This window comes from Brassica napus, chromosome A6, assembly GCF_020379485.1.
Source record: "Brassica napus cultivar Da-Ae chromosome A6, Da-Ae, whole genome shotgun sequence".
NCBI lineage: Eukaryota > Viridiplantae > Streptophyta > Magnoliopsida > Brassicales > Brassicaceae > Brassica > Brassica napus.
Window position 1 is genome coordinate 11,300,744 of NC_063439.1, and position 17,413 is coordinate 11,318,156.

The window sequence follows — 17,413 nt, forward strand, 5'->3', positions numbered from 1 at the left end:
GGAGACATAAGCCGGCGAAGCCATCGCTAACAAAGCCACGGCTTCCCAGAGTCAAAAGCCAGCCGTTCTTCACCGAAGGATAAGGTTCAAACGCTGGAATCACGCCGGTCGGATGAAACCGAAACCGGAAAACAGAAACGGCGAACTCTCTCACTCTCAGAACATCACTAACCTCTCTGAAAGATCTGATATTGATAAGAGAGGAAAGGAGATCGAGAGAGAACTCTCTCTCTAGGAGAGGAGAGAGAACTTTTTTCCGTAAACAGAGTCGCCACAAACAAAAAGAGTTTGATAGAGAGGAAACTCAAAACCATTCGTTCTTCATAAAACAAAGGCCATTTAATTTGTACCTTATCCATGTGTCACTTTAGGACACAACATGTTTCTTAAAGCCTAAAGGACATATCAAGTTAATAATCGAAGTATGGATAAATAAATATTTCTTATTGGTTCTTCGTTTCAATGATCAATATTTTACATATGAAGCCAACAAAAATTGAATATTTTCGTTATCCTTCAATCTTCGGTTGTTTCTGTATTTTGGAAACGAGTCTTCCAACAATAAGCAGTTCATATCTCGGCCCATATAATAAAACAAGACAAAAAACATTCAGTTCATTATTGATGCTGCTTCGAATTCTTCTTGTATGTTCGATATCCTACCATGTCGGCCAACAGTAGTTACCCACAAAGTTACAAATACTGAAATACAGTTCTAAAATATCATTTTTAGGATCATATTGTTGTTAGTAAGATATTATGTTTAACAAACAAGACTTATTCTTGGGTTCACTCCCTAGGGTGAACCTGTAAGTTCACCAACCAATAGGATTATGTTATTTCAAATTTGATATCTTTTATAAAAGTAAACAAAATATTGTCAAGTTATATTATGTTTTTAAAATAAAAAGATAAAAATTAAAAAAAAAATTGTAGTAATTACAAAAAATATTTTTAACGTCGTCATGAAAAAACTAAACCCTAAATCCTAATTCCTAAACCCTAAATTCGAAACCCTAAACCCTTGGATAAACCCTAAACCCTTGGATAAATCATAAACACTAAATCAAAAATACTAAACACTAAAACATTCAAGGGTTTAGGATTTTTGTGTTCAGTGTTTTTGATTTAGAGTTTATGATTTATCCAAGGGTTTAGGATTTACCCAAGGGTTTAGGATTTTACCAAGAGTTTAGGGTTTCGGATTTAGAGTTTAGAGATTAGGATTTAGGGTTTAGAGATTAAGATTTAGGGTTTAGTGCTGCTGACGACGTTAACAATATTTTTTAAAAAAAACTTTTTTTTGTAACTATTATTTTTTACCTTTTTATTTTAAAAACATAATATAACTTGACAATATTTTGTTTCCTTTTTTAGAAGATATCGAATTTGAAATAATGAAATCCTATTGGTTGGTGATCCTAGAAGTTGACCTTAGGGGGTGAACCCAAAAATTACTCAACAAACTATAACTTATTTGTATATTTTCTATCCTTGCCTTTTAAATTTTTTTTTTAAGTATAACTGATTTACTTCTACGCATATTTTCATTGTGCTAATTTTAATCATTTAGTTTTCTTATCAGCTTGAAATTTAGCTTTCATTAAAAAAAAAAAGCTTTCATAGTGATAGTACTAATGATGGTGGTACCCTTACGGATAACGAATACAATAAATAGAAAAAATTTAAAATCTAAGAACAACAAAATCAAATTAGTTACATATTATGGTAACTTGGTCACCAATTTAGTCATCGTTATGTTAGTGACAAGAAATTCGCCAATTTTTTTGGTACTGCTGGAAATACTTAAAGACTAGTTCAAATTTGGTATTTTGTATTCTTTAGACCAAAATCTATTTCTCTTCTTCAGAAACAAATCAATATTTTGAATGTTTTTTAGAAAGAAATGTAAAGTAATATATATTTTCATATCAAATATCAGCCGTGGAAATATAAAAATGTCTTACATACGACCTAGACTTCTCTATACAGTCATTTGTCTTGGTCACAATCCACGTAGAAGTTAGTGATGTGCATCGTTTATTCTATTTTGTTTCTAATGCAACATCTTTAAACGAAATATTTCATGTGGTCTTGAAATATTCAAAGGAGTAACGTATATATAATGAAGCCACAGCCATATATATGTGGATCACTCGGATTTTTTAGCAAGATTCTAAATAAAAGAGAATGAGACGTGAACTAAGTATTAGTTTTTCTTTCCATAGAGAAAGAAATACGTTCTGTTTTTTCTTTGAAATACGTTATGTTTAAAACGTCAGCTTATTAACAATGATTAGTTTTAGATAAAAGCTTGATTATTTCAAATCTGATCAATGATATGTTGAAAGTTCAGTAAGAAATTGTTCGATAACGAAGGTTTGTATTTGCACATTTAACATTTTACCAAAAAAAAGGTTTGTTTTGCATGGATTTTACAAACTCTCGATTAATCATGGGCATTCGGTTTTTGGTTCCAATTCGGTTTATCGGTTCTCTAGTTCCAGAAGTTTAAGATCCATATGGGTATTTAGAAAATTTGGTTCGGTTCCGGTTTGATTTTTCGGCTCTCGGTTCAGTTCGGATATCAAAGGTAGGAACTGACTAATATTCGAAATATTTTGGGATCCCATTTGCTTTTGGTTTGATTCCGGTTTTTTTGGTTAATTTGGGTTTAAGAGTCTAAAATTAAGTTTTTTCAATTTTTTTGGGATTTTCGAATAAAAATTTAGATAATTCGCATATTTAAAAATTTTTGGATTAAAATAATATTATGGTAATTATCTTTTTGGGTATTTTGTTTTATAATTAATATTTTATTTCACTATTTAAAAAAAATATACACAATATTTATAAATATATAAATTTAGGTACCCATTCAGTTTCATATCGGTTTTGGTTCTTTGGTTCTAGAGATATAAGATCCATTCGGATATTTGGTTGGATCCAAAAACAAACCAAACCTCTTTGTCGGTTCGGTTCTTCGATTCCGGATAAATGTGTCGATGCTAAATTTTTGTTTTTCCTTTTCTTTTCTACATGCTTATATACTCTACCAAAAATCATTAAGTTTTATATAATGATTTTTATTAATTAATAGTTATATAGTTAATTTATGATTTTTAAACATTAGACTTAAGTAAAGTGTCTGATTGGGAAAGTGCATGTAAAAATTGAAAAATGAAAACTACACAAATTGTTTCTTTTTTTGAATTACAGATAAAAAAAAATTATACAACTCACACTCACGCATTACTAACTTCAGTTCAGGTTATATAACACGAAAAATACTAACACAAACTATCAATTGAAAATTTTAAAATACAGTTCTATAATATATTATACTAATTTCTAATCAAAATTTATTTCTAAAAATATGCTATTTTATATACTATAGTATTGTTATTTATATTAAAACTGAATTTATACTTCATATAAAACTTTATTATAAAATTGGTTCATTAACAACAACCGAAATATCATACTACCTCTATTTCATAATATAAGATGTTTTGTTAAAACACACAAAATTTTAAAAAATTATTTTTTAAAAATAATATTATTTATAATATAAATGTGAAATAAGTTAGCCAAAGATAAATAAGGGCAATTTTCTCAAATAACATTTTTGAAGTTTTTTTCACAAAAAATAACCTTTAAAAATAACCAAAATAGCCCTATTTTTATTTTGAAAATTTTAATAATTGTTTTTTTATTTTTTTCTTAATTTGAAATCTAATCCCTTAATTCTACCCTAAGTTTTGATTAGTTAAACATAATGTATAAATGTATATTTATCTTTTCATAAAACCTTTTTGATCATTTTTTTAGAACTAATTTTGTAAAAATAAATTAAAAAACATTACCATAGAGAATTTCTCTATAAATAATGTGGTAAAATGTTCTTGCTCAACTAAGTTCAATAAAATTAAAGTATTTTTAAGAATATCAAACATTTTATATTTTGGAACATTGTATTTCTAAAAAATTTGCAATTCAATTTGCCTGGCATTGTTATTGCAAGGTAGACCGCATATATGACCTAAGTTCTAACTAAGATCTGTTATTAGTTTAAGTGGAAGCTCGTGTCGAATGTATGTCACTAAACCAATTATTAATTATACTAATCGATTAAACACCATGTTGTTCCGAACCCAAGGCTAGCATTCATTTCAGACACAAGTTGCTCACCAAGTCATCAAAGGCTTTTACCAAAAAAAAAAAGTCATCAAAGGTTCTTGTGAAACAACATCCACCCTTTTTCCCACGTCAGAATATTCCGTACTGTACATGTGGCATCTATGTGGGTCCCGACAAGTTGAGAGGATATCCACTGCACGTCAAGTATCATTCCTTGGGTATATGCGAATATGCCATTTTCCTCTTAATAACGCTAGGCCTCTAAATTACGAAAGGACCCTTATCATAATTTCGAAATCGCTGAGGCACTGTGGCTGGGCCCCGCTGAAATTTCGTTGCAGTTTAACGAAAATGCCCTTTTTGCGTCAGTTTGTGTGACTCGAGACTTGAGAGCTCAGAGTCGTCACAGATTCACAGTTGGAGAACGGCGTGGCATGTGGCGTTTTGCACCTCTGATCACATAACATCACGATATCATCAGACATCAAATCTATAAGGTGTATTAATCTTATGCTGCATTAAACCTTACATGTTAATATCATACTATTTCTAATTAACTATTTCTAATGTCCTATTGAGTAATTCTTGGGTTCACCCCCTAGGGTGAACCTCTAGGTTCACCAACCAATAGTGTTTGAGTATTTGATATTTGATATCTTTTAAAAAAGGAAACAACATTGAATTTTACAAAATAAAAATACATAAAAATAGTTACAAAAAATAAATAAATAAATATTTTTAAGTCTTCAGAAAAATACTAAACCCTATACCCTAAATCTTAAACCTAAACCTTAAATTTTGGATAAACTCTAAACGTTTAAAAATCTTAAACCCTAAATCATACATTAAAAACTAAATTTTAATAACACTAAACCCTAAATCCTAATCACTAAACCCTAAACCCTTGGATAAACCCTGAACCCTTGGATAAATCATAAACTGTAAATAAAAAATATTTAAAATTAAACTCTAGAGTTTATGATTTATCCAAGGGTTCAGAGTTTACCCAAGGGTTTAGGGTTTAGTGATTAGGATTTAGGGTTTAGTGTTATTAAAATTTAGTTTTTAATGTATGATTTAGGGTTTAAGATTTTTAAACGTTTAGAGTTTATCCAAAGTTTAAGGTTTAAGGTTTAGGGTTTAAGATTTAGGGTATAGGGTTTAGTATTTTGCTAAAGACTTAAAAATATTTATTTATTTATTTTTTGTAACTATTTTATGCATTTTTATTGTTTTATTTTAAAAAGATAATCTTATTTGGAAATTCAATGTTGTTTCTTTTTTTAAAAGATATCAAATATCAAATAATCAAACACTATTGGTTGGTGAATCTAGAGGTTCACCTTAGGGGGTGAACCCAAGAATTACTCTTAACTATTCACTTAAATGCAACTGGATTACAATATTTTAGAATAATTGATTCCATTAATTCTACAGGTTTTTTACCATTTGCTAAAAATAGAATATAATACTTATTTCACCAATTCTAAAATTAATTAGATAAAATACAAAAAAAACTATTCCATAATAAATTTGTTCACGAATGAATGAAATTAATTTCATTCCATTTTCTGCTATATTTCATTCTTATAATTCTATTTATTTGTGTTTCATTAATTTTATTTTAATTTACCAGTTACAGTCTTAGAGCATTTCCAAAAAAAGATTTTTTATTTTAGAGTTTGCAAAACTCTATATTTGAAGTTTCAAGGTATTTTTCTTTATAAACAAAACTTCAAATTTAACTTCAAAATTATTTGTAATTTACACTATGATATTTATATTTATCATAATTAGTATAAATCCATATAACTTTTATAACTAACTAGCATATATATATATAAATATTACAGTAATATTAATTAATAAAATAGCATATTAAAATATAAAATTATAAATAGAAGTACATAATTAAATATTAAACTACAAGCAAAATAACACATTATTCCATAAAATTATTTCTGTAATGCTCTATCTTCGGTTACACAAAATATTTTTGGACAATATTTTAGAGGTTCCAAAGAAAATTTACTAGACTATTAGTGTTGTTATAATATTTAAATTTTTGTAATAATCATGTCTTCATGTATTTTTAAATTTTTTTTAATAAGTTTCTTTTGTAATATTCTTGTTGTTTGATTCTAGTTTTAAATATTATAAATCTCATTTTAAAAAATTTATTTAATTTTATGTGTAAAATTTGAATTTATTGAAATAAATTTGAAATATTTATGATATATAAAGTCTTAAAGAATAAAATGATAAATGTAAAAAATAATTAAGAATCATAAATGTGATGTATAGTTAATTATAAGGATTAAAATGCAAATAAAATATGAAGTTTCACTCCTCAAAACTTCAAATTTGAAGTTTCGTCTTTTTATTTGCATTTTGAAGTTTCACTCTTTAAAACTTTAAATTTAAAGTTTTGAAGTTCTTTTTTGAAGAACAAAAAACTTTATATTTGAAGTTATATAGTTTCTTTTAGAGATGTTTCGAGTAAGTGATATATATGTCAACGTAGATAATGCATGCTTGCCTCTACAGTCAACATACATACATGATTTAGAATATAAAATATTTTTGTGGTGATTATATGGTCGTTATCATCGATAGTTAATACCTTGAAGATACGTATCAATCTTTTCCACTGTCTATCTATTTGTTTGACATTTTAATTCTTAACCTTTTTTTTTTTAACTTAAAAGGGTTAAACCCGGGTCTATTAAAGACACAAACTTAACCTCCGGGTGGAGGTACAACCCACAGATAGACCCTCTCATGGGCATTCAAATGAACCGAAAGCAATAGCCCATATCCGTGTGGCGAGCGGGGTTTGAACCAGGGTTCACCGTATTGGGTTTAATCCCTCGAGCCTATTGGGTTTTAATTCTTAACTGTGATCGATCTTTTGAAGAAAAAAAATTAGCAACCCAAACACTTGCCTTTCTAAGACTACTTTTAAATAAATTTACTTGAATAACTATATGAAATATATGACCCAATGTAATTTTTTTTTAATAATTAATATCTATATGAAGGAAATCTTCAAGTTTAGTTTGCCACAATTTTTTCTTCAATCAAATCTGTAATTTTGAAAGCATTGTAACCCATCCAGAAAGATAAAAAGAAAACCTTATACATTCATTGCAACAAAGTTTTTTTTATTGAAATATATATTTTATATTCAATTAAATAAAAGTCTTTTAATGAAGTGCAATATATATAAAGTTCTACTTTTCATTAAAAAAAAAAAGTTCTAAAGCTACAACTAGTTAACAAAGCTTTATTTTCCTGACGTCCTGAAGCCTTGCCTAAATCTGATACGTGCACATAACAACATTTCGTATGAATGTGTACATGCGCCTTGTTACTTGTATCATAAAGGAAACGTAATTAGTTTATGGTCATAATTTGAATACTGGTTTGATTTTGAATATAGTAACAGAACTTGCGTCTCGGCCTAACCAAGGAGGAAAACGCTGTTCGCGACGAACAATATATTCGGGTTCGTCATACTTCTCTACGCGCTTCCTTGACCTTTAATTATTGAATTCAGTTTGTCATTAACCTTTATTCAACTAAATTTTTTTTTGTTTAATTTTAGAATTATATACGACGTTTAGCTAGCTAATTAATGTTTTACTTTCCATATTCTACTAGTTTTTTTGCTTAAATAGTCTACTAGTTTTATCCCCCTTAGCTTTATTCATACACAAATCAAACTTTACAAAGGTTAATTCCGTTGTTGGAATGTCTCTCTCTATATAATCCATGAGATTTATGGATCAGCGATATGATCAGATTCAATGTAAAACAAGTGAGTTCAACAATCAAGCAACGGTCGGGGGCAAAACCATCAAACACGACACGAGTAAATCTTTCATTTAACATCGATATACATGATGATTTGTCTAGACATGTGTTGAATTTTAGTCGATGTATATTTACATTCTCTTTTGCTTAAGACTTTGATAGAAAACAAAGTGTAGATCAATTCAATCAGTCGGTTTCACATTTTGTTTGGTTCTATGGAATTAGGATATGACTGGTATGAACGCATCAGTTACTAATGCAGTTACATGAGTTTGTGGGTGCGGTAAAACCGGTCAAAGCTTTAGTTGATATAGTAATTGTATTTATCTTTTTCGAGAGTCTTTTTTATCATCGAATGTGCTCGTCTTTAAGATTAGTGTTTTTAGATTAGTGTTAAGCAAAATCTAGTCCTAGAGATTAATGTATCTTATTAGTGAATGTGATATTTTAGATAAACAAATCTACGTGTTTTTTATTTATGTTCATGAAAGCGAGCTTAAGTTCAATCTGATTTTTTTTGCGATTATGTTTCTATATGTAACGAAGAACAGCTTAAGAAATTTTATACTCATTAATTTCTTGGGAAAACTGTTTTTTTTAGAGCAAAAAAAAAGGTAACTATGTCCTTTTAGACTAATCTATTTTTGTGTCATATTTTCCTATAACACCCTTTAATATTTTTGAAAATAAATTTAATAAATAGTTTTACAAACAAAAAAAATTAGAAAAATAGTAACTTTTGATAAAATACCTATATGAACTTAGTGATATTTTTTCCAGTTATAAAAAAGTTAAAATTATAAATTTCATATTATGTTCTAAATAAAGTAGAAATGACATTCTACGAAGTAGAAAACGAAATCCACTTTTTTCATTGAATCTACAATGTTTAGAATACGTGATCTACATAAATAGGAGTATTCTAAAAATATTTAGAATACACATTCCGCGCTTAACCTATCGTTCTAAAATCTTTAGAAATCAAAATCTACACATTAATATAAATCTAAAACACGTACAAACCGACTTCTACAGATTTACTATAAATCTAAAACATGTAGAAATCAAAATCTAAACATTACTATAATTCTAAAAAACTGTAGAAACCGATTTCTACATATTAGTTGTATTCTACGGATAAGAAATCAGTTCCTAAAAATATAGAAACAAAATATTTGGGAATATTCACTTTTATATTTTGAAAAAAAAAACGATTTTTTTAAAAAAATAAAAAAAACGAACAAAAAAAATAAAAAAACGAAAAAGGAATAAAAATTACAATTTTAAGGGCATTACTGCCATTTTGAAAAAAAATTAGTTTAATGGGACATAAAGTAGTATAGATTAGTATAAAGAGACATAGTTACCATTTTTTTGCTCTAAAAAAACAATTTTCCCTAATTTCTTTTCGATTTAACGTCCTCATTTCTCGGTTGGAACTACCCAGTCTCTACTCACAAATCAATTAAAAGGAATAGCATTTGGAAACTCAGTTAAAAGAGGTGTGCATATATCAAAAATATATTTTAATATTACAAATTCCTCCGTTTAAATTTAGTTGTCGTTGTAAAATAAATTTTTCTTTACAAAATAAGCATCGTTTTAAAATTTAAATGTAAAATTTATTAACAATATTCTCTAGTTTATTTTTCTGTTGGTCAAAATATGGTAGATGTATATGTAATAGTGTTTTTATTATGAAAATACACAAAATTAAATATTTTCTTGATTTGTATGCAAAATTCTAAAACGACAACTAATCTGAAACATATGAAATATTTATTCAAATTTAATTTTTTTCTAAACATGTTTATCATATGAATTTATTTTTAATTCCTTTCTGTTGAACATAAAATATAATCAGGATAGGATTCCCGATTCCTCGAAAAATAAAGGAAAGAAGTCTACAAGAACAAAACACCAACAACCTTGAACTCTTGAAGGCCTGTTAAACAAAGGGACCCTTAAACAAATCAGTGTTTCCAATTGGGGTAATCCATAGATTTTAACCCGGTTTAACAGTTTTACTTCTAAGTTCTAACTTGCTTTTTACAACAACAAAAAAAGTTCTAACTAGTAACACTGGTTTGAAAAGGGAGTGTTTCGTTCAAAAAAGGGAGTGTATTCCAAACCACTAGTATTAAGTATTATTGTTGGCATTTAGGTTCCTAAAACAATTTTAACCACTACTATCTTTGAGATAATAATAATTTAATTAGAGTAATAAAAATATTGAATAGAGAGTACAGTAGTGGATGTCGCCGAGGCAGAGGAGAAGACCACGCATCTTTCTTTCTTTAAATTGTATATAGACAAATTTAAAATTCTATAATAGTACATTGGTACCATATTATTTGCGTTAAACACGCCCAATGATATGCTTTTTCGTATAAAAAACTTTTCTGACGACGTCATCGTAAGAGGCCGGCAAAACTGTTACCTCTTTGTTTTATGTCGTCCGATCTATATTATTATTTATAAAGTGATTTAGCTTATTTGTCATAATTTCCATAATTTTAGGTAATTTTGCATGTCTGTCAAGTTTTAATTATGTTTAAACTGAATTATTAATTTATTAATAGTTTTTAGTTGAGTTCATAATTTATTAATTTAAATACTATACCTATAAAATATGTAATTAGATAATTTTAGGTAATTTTGCATATTTGTCAAGTTTTAATTATGTTTAAGCTGAATCATTAATTTATTAATACTTTTTAGTTGAATTCATAATTTATTAATTTAAATACTATAACTATAAAATATGTAATTAGATATATAATTATTTTTATTTTTCTTATTAGTCATGTTTTCCATGATTTTAGTCAATTTTGCTTATTTGTCATATTTTTATTAGGTTTTAGCTTAGTCATTGATTTATTCAAATTTTTTAGCTGAATCACTAATTTATTAATTTAAAAAAAAATCGTAATAAATTTTATATATAATTAAAAACGAATTTTGATTTAATAATATTCAAATTTATATGTTATATTAAAATTTTATTTACTTATTTGTCATATTTTATTAGGTTTTAAGCTTTAATATAGGTCATTGATTTATTATTAGTTTTTAACTGAGTATTTATTAATTTTCACAAAACCCGTAATGAATTTTATATATAATAAAACACGAATTTTATTTTAATAATATTAAATTTATATGTTATATTAAATAATTAATTATAAACTAATATAATAAAATTGTGAAAATATATTTAAAAATTAAGAAAATTCCTATATATATATTGTGTTGCTATCTGAAAATAATATTTTTTATTATAAAGTTAAAAAATTAAGATATAAATTCTTTTAATTAAATATTAGTCGAACAAAAATATTTATATAACGATATTTTCTAAACTATTTCTAATATATGAGTGTCGTAAAACTTTTAACACAATAGTAAGTACATAGTGTTATGAACGTTTTTTAACATATATAAATAATTTGATGTTTGATTTAACTGCTTAAAATCATTAATAATAACTTAACTCTTGATTGAGCTCAAAACAAATTTTATTGTTTTTATTTTAAACCAGTTTAATCCTTGAAACATTATAGCTTCAATTGACGACCACTAGAAAAATGAAAAAAATGAACAAAATAAAAAATAAAATTTCATTTGAAGAAATGAAAAAATAAAAAAAATATGAATTTTTGTTCAATTTGTTCCTTACCAAAATTGCATAAGGAAATTGTTTCTTATAAATTCATTTCTCTATGGGGAATTTAGAAGAAAAAAATGGGATCTACCTTTTAATAATTTGACTAAAATTTCAATATAACTGGTATAAGTTTTAAGAAACAAAGAATTCACCATAATTATTTTACTTCAGTATGTTCACCAATTAGAGATTTATTACTCCGATTTTTGGATTAATAAAAAATAAAATAATAAATATTCGTAAGATGATTATGCCCGCATATACGAGCAAAACACATAGTTAAAACATATTATGCCGGAGACTACAATTTTAATTCTGAACTGTTACTGTATCAATCAAAATTTCTATTAGATGAATCAAATAGTCTCGACTTTCAACAATTTCCATCTTAGAAGTACAGTTTTAACTCGTCATAAATTTTCTCAACATGTATTACAAATATTTTACTACTTGACATTAAGTATTATAGAACCACACAGAAGTGATCTACTAGTAAAGAGACTTTGAAGAGTTAAGCGATTCATTGAAAGCGATTCAGGTTCAAAGCAAATTATCGGTTATTTTAAATTTGTGTAGTCACGCATATATGAAATGCACTTCACAATAAAAATTACTCTGAATTAAAAAAAAAAACTAGACCCGAAAATTAAAATTTAGGCTGTATTTTGTTCAGTTTTAAATTTAATTTTTTTTCCTTTTCAACATCAATTTTTAATTTAGAAAATGAAAGGATAGTTTCAAATGAATTCGTATCCTTTAATGGTTGTCAACAAGTTTTCTTCCTGTAAAAATTTTACAAGATAGTGATAGAAACATAACAAAATGTTTTAATAGCTGACACAAAATAAAATTTGTAATAAAATAAAAATCACATAAGCTTTACATAATTTTCTTCATAATGGCATATATAAAGTTAAAGTTATGATCATACATAAATCTAGAGTTAAATAAACAAATATGTAACAAAATTAAATTCTAGCAATTTTTATTTGTCCAAAAATATAAAATCTAGCAAAATTAGTGTGATAAAAAGCTATATGGATGTGACCCAAAAAAGCATATAATAATAACTGCGTAGGGAGACATTAGGTGTATCACGCAGGAAATAACCTCCGCTCATTGGCCTAGTTAGGCGACTAGAGACGCAACTATGAAGGGTACACTCGTAAATCCCGATCCGAGGAACATTATTTGTAGTAAGAAGGGTAGGATCGTCATTTCAAGTATCTTCAGGAATAAAATTCAATTGTTTAATTCAATCGTGTATGGGCTCGAATGCTATAAACCCGTCGCCGTTGCTTGCAACTCCAAAACGTCTCGAAGTCGCTTTGCATCTTCAAAGCAATCCTTAAAACTTTTCATATCTATAAACTCTCAAGAGAGCTAGAGAATTTCTTGTCTGGAGGAAACGTTGTTGCTTCTGAGCTTGACGAAAGGATTTAAAGGTAATTCAAATTATTTGTTTTCGAACTTTGAAGTTTAGTTTAAGTGGTTCTGTAAATAGAGTCAAATCTTGGTTTGAAGTTTTTTCTTTTGTATATTGTAAAGATGGTTACAGATTACGAAGATGAACCTTTCAAAAAACTGTGAGACGTGCGTCTTCATCAATAGATCTCTTTCTTGGTCGTCTCCAAGAGTTTTTTTTTTTTAGCATTTTCTATATTCGAATCTTAATCTATATAACAATCGTAGTTTGAATATATCAACAAGGATGAGATTTTTTTTTTGCATAATTATTAAAAAAATCTAAGTATCTACATAAAGGTTCACGAGATTTGAGGCAAAAATAAATAAAATGAAAACTCACGAGATTTTTAATTAATTAAATAGTTTCAGGGGTTCAATGAATTTTTCAACTTCTGCGAGAATATTCCTTAGATATACCAATTGGAGGTCAAAATTCATACTAATTAAGGTTACAAATCTGATAAAATTTAGCATAATTATTTATTAAAAAAAAGTAAATTGAAGAGAATTCACCTCAAATAGTCTTCTTCAAAGTTTATAGAGACGCATGCATTACAGTCAAATGATCTGTCACTAACCACGACACGTTTTGGAGATTCACCAGAAGTAACCCTTGTGTAACGCCAAGAGTTCTATGAAGATTTATCCAGAAACAAAAAAAAAAAGAGTATAATTCCATATGAAAATGGAATCTTCTCCCTGAGATTTAACTAATTTATGGACTATATTTATATCTTATTTACAGGTAAAAATTCGACATAATAATTTCTCATGGCTTCTCTAATGCAATCAGAGCCAGAGAAGGAGAAGAAACCAGTTGGGATTCGATTCTTGGAACGAATCAAAGGGTCAAAGCTCTCTTACAAAGCATACCAAGCCATAGTCTTGATCGTCACGTTTCTCGCTTACGCTAGCTATCACGCCGCAAGAAAAACAACAAGCATTGTCAAAAGCGCTCTTGATCCACAATCACCAGACACAGGAGTTAACTCACTCCTTCTGAGATTCACTTCGTTTCGATCGTCCGGACAAGAACAAGAAAATGGTGGTTGGGCTCCGTTCAACGGACCAAACGGAACGGTTCTGCTGGGGGAGATCGACGTTGCGTTTCTTGCGGTTTACGCTTTCGGTATGTACTTCGCTGGTCATCTGGGAGACAGGATGAACTTGAGGATCTTCTTGACCGTTGGAATGGTCGGAACCGGTTTGTTCACGTCTCTGTTCGGTGTGGGTTACTGGGCGAATGTTCATAGCTTTTACTATTTCTTGATAATGCAAATGCTCGCTGGTCTGTTTCAATCCTCTGGCTGGCCTTCTGTGGTGGCAGTGGTCGGAAACTGGTTTAACAAGAAGAAGAGAGGCTTGATCATGGGGATATGGAACGCGCATACTTCCGTCGGCAACATCACAGGCTCGTTGATCGCTGCTGCGATGTTGAGATATGGTTGGGGATGGTCTTTTGTGGTTCCGGGTGTGGGTATTGCCTTGATCGGGTTGGTCAACTTCGCTTTCTTGCCTGTTAACCCGGAGATGGTTGGAGCAGAGCGAGACGAGGATGTTGATTCTTCGAGTGAGAAGATTGGTGACTCTCTAAGTGTCCCCTTGCTGTTGAGCTCGTCTGATTCGGAGACCGATGACAAGAAACGAGCTGTTGGGTTCCTTGAAGCGTGGAGGATCCCTGGAGTTGCTCCCTTCGCTCTCTGCCTCTTCTTCGCTAAGTTGGTCGCCTACACTTTCCTCTACTGGCTTCCTTTCTACGTTAGCCACACAGGTATGCAACACACAACACTAACTTAGACTCTTTGTTTTGGTCATGTAACTGATTACAAGTTTTGTGTGGTGATTTTGCAGCGATTGAAGGCGAGTATTTATCAGACGAAACAGCGGGGAACCTTTCGACAATGTTCGACGTAGGAGGCGTGGTCGGAGGGATCATGGCCGGTTACATTTCAGACAGAATAGGAGCAAGAGCGATTACAGCTGCGAGTTTCATGTACTGTTCGATCCCAGCTCTGTTCTTCTACCGGAGCTACGGACATGTGTCGTTACTAGCCAACGCGTCTCTCATGTTCTTAACCGGGATGTTGGTTAATGGACCTTACGCTTTGATCACTACCGCTGTTTCAGCTGATCTCGGGACGCACAGCTCCTTGAAAGGAAACTCGAGGGCTTTGGCTACCGTAACGGCTATAATCGACGGGACGGGATCCGTTGGAGCGGCGGTTGGGCCGTTGCTAACGGGTTACATATCTTCGAGGAGTAGCTGGACTGCGGTTTTCACCATGTTGATGGGAGCTGCGTTTGTGGCGGGACTGTTGTTGACCAGGCTTGTGATGGCCGAAGTAGCGGCTAAGATAGCTGAGTCGAGGCCGTCGGAATCAGAGTGTAGAGCTCCCGTGGACCATCAGGGTCATGTGCTAGATGTGTGAGCAACTTTGATCGCCATTTTTAGTTGCGTTCTTAAAGAGGAAAGATTCGGACCGGAGTTTTATGTCAAGATTTGGTCTGTGGGGGAAATTTGTATACATGTAATCTGTATTGTGAATGTACATAAATTAATATATGATATCGATATTTAGAAAGAGCAACTTCAAATTGAGCCAAAGGTTCTTATATCCATCTTGATTTGATCAAGGTCTCAAAGAATGAAACTCCATCATGTGGTAGTCAGATATGGAATGTTTGATAAAGATTAGATTAGCTTTGGTTTCCAGGCGAACATGTTTGACCAAATATTTATTCATTTTAGAGTAAAGTCATCGGGACATTTGGCAAAAAAAAAAAAAAAATTTAAAATATGTGAACGTCTAAACTTCTAAACAAACAAGTGGAATTCATGTCGGCACATATTTTATATGAATTGTGTGGGTAAAATTACCATCTGCTTTAATCCGACTCATGGTATTGGCATATTGGATTCAGCGTCACCCCTCTTTTTATAATATAGTTAAACATAAAATATACTACTATTGTGAAAATCTATGGCTAATAGATTAAGGACCACAGCTTCGGATTTCAAATATATGATCGTGGTTCTATTTGATTTCTGATCGGTTTAATAATAGCATAAAATATATAGACTATCTAGTTTCCAGTGTCCTCTGGCTACGTATGGACCAACCACTAGATGCACACACACCGAGTAATTGATACGCTATATTTTATCGTACTAATTTATAATGAATCAAATTAAAATATCGGATCCCACTAGAAGCTGCTTAATTATTTATTACAGTGACCTAAGAATTCTTTCTACTGAAAATGTATATACTCCCTTCTGTTCTGAAAAGATAACTATTTAAAAATAAAATTTTGTTCAAAAAGTTCTATGTTTTATGTATTTTGTGAAAATTTTATTAGTTAATAATGGTAAATTATAAATATTTAAAAATTGATTATACTTATTCAAATACTATTAGTTTAAATTTATAGAAAATAACTAAACACAAAATAATATATTTATAAATAAATTTTAATACATATCAATAGATAAAAACAAAAAAATAAGCATTACTTAAAAAAAGAGAAAGAGTATTATTTTAGAAAAAAAACTTATACCTTCATTTTTATCCTCGGCGAACTGTAATGTATATGAGGTTGTTGAAATTTTTTTCAACTATTAAATGTTTCGATGAAGCTGTTGAAAAAATTAAAATATGACGTGGATTGTTTATAGTTAAATTTTTTTAACTAGGTGAAACAAAAAAAATGAGATGAAAATACATTACTTCAGCGTTTTAGAGTCTACATGATTGTTTTGAGAGCGTAAGCTTGCTTCACATTCTCCTTAGCAAAAATAACTGAGCTGACTCATTAGCGAAAAATGATAGGATCAGAGACGTTTTTTTCTCTGATATAGATCATACATGGTCATATGGAAGTGTTTTTCAAAGGAATGTCTCGTCTGATCAAAACTTACTTTAATAAAATAGGCAGCCGACAAAAAAAGAGACACTATAAAGATAATGTGTTATTTGATGATTGGCCATCAAAATTGTTAAAAAAATTTATTTCACCAAATTATTTTCAGACAATTTATGTTGTAGTAAATTAATTTATTTTATATCAAAACTTATCATTTTTGTGTGTTTATAAAAAAATATTTTTATATTTTTATAATTGTTTTCAATCAGTTTCTGTATATATATTTTAAATATTTTTTTTGATAAATAAATATTAAAATATTTAATTCTTAATTCTTAATTCTTTCGATTTAGATTTAATCATTTTTAACTTTGAGATTTCCTTGAAATAATTATTTTATTTTATCTTTCACTTGTTTATGTTTTAACCATTAATTGGCAATTACCAAATCAAAACATA

The 17,413-nt window shown here is 29.1% G+C and overlaps 1 protein-coding gene across 2 annotated transcripts; it reads left to right on the forward strand.

The window, feature by feature from the left end:
• The first annotated feature begins 12,840 nt into the window (after positions 1-12,840).
• LOC106438156 (putative glycerol-3-phosphate transporter 1) lies at positions 12,841-15,672 on the forward strand. Of its 2 annotated transcripts, XM_048782669.1 has the most exons (4): positions 12,911-13,068; positions 13,172-13,216; positions 13,836-14,861; positions 14,942-15,672. In XM_048782669.1, exons 3-4 carry the CDS (start codon positions 13,862-13,864, stop codon positions 15,517-15,519), a joined length of 1,578 nt encoding a protein of 525 aa, XP_048638626.1. In that variant the 5' UTR covers positions 12,911-13,068; positions 13,172-13,216; positions 13,836-13,861; the 3' UTR covers positions 15,520-15,672. The 2 variants fall into 2 exon arrangements, with proteins under 2 accessions (XP_048638625.1, XP_048638626.1); XM_048782668.1 differs by lacking the exon at positions 13,172-13,216 and having other exon boundaries at positions 12,841-13,068.
• The last annotated feature ends 1,741 nt before the right edge of the window (positions 15,673-17,413 follow it).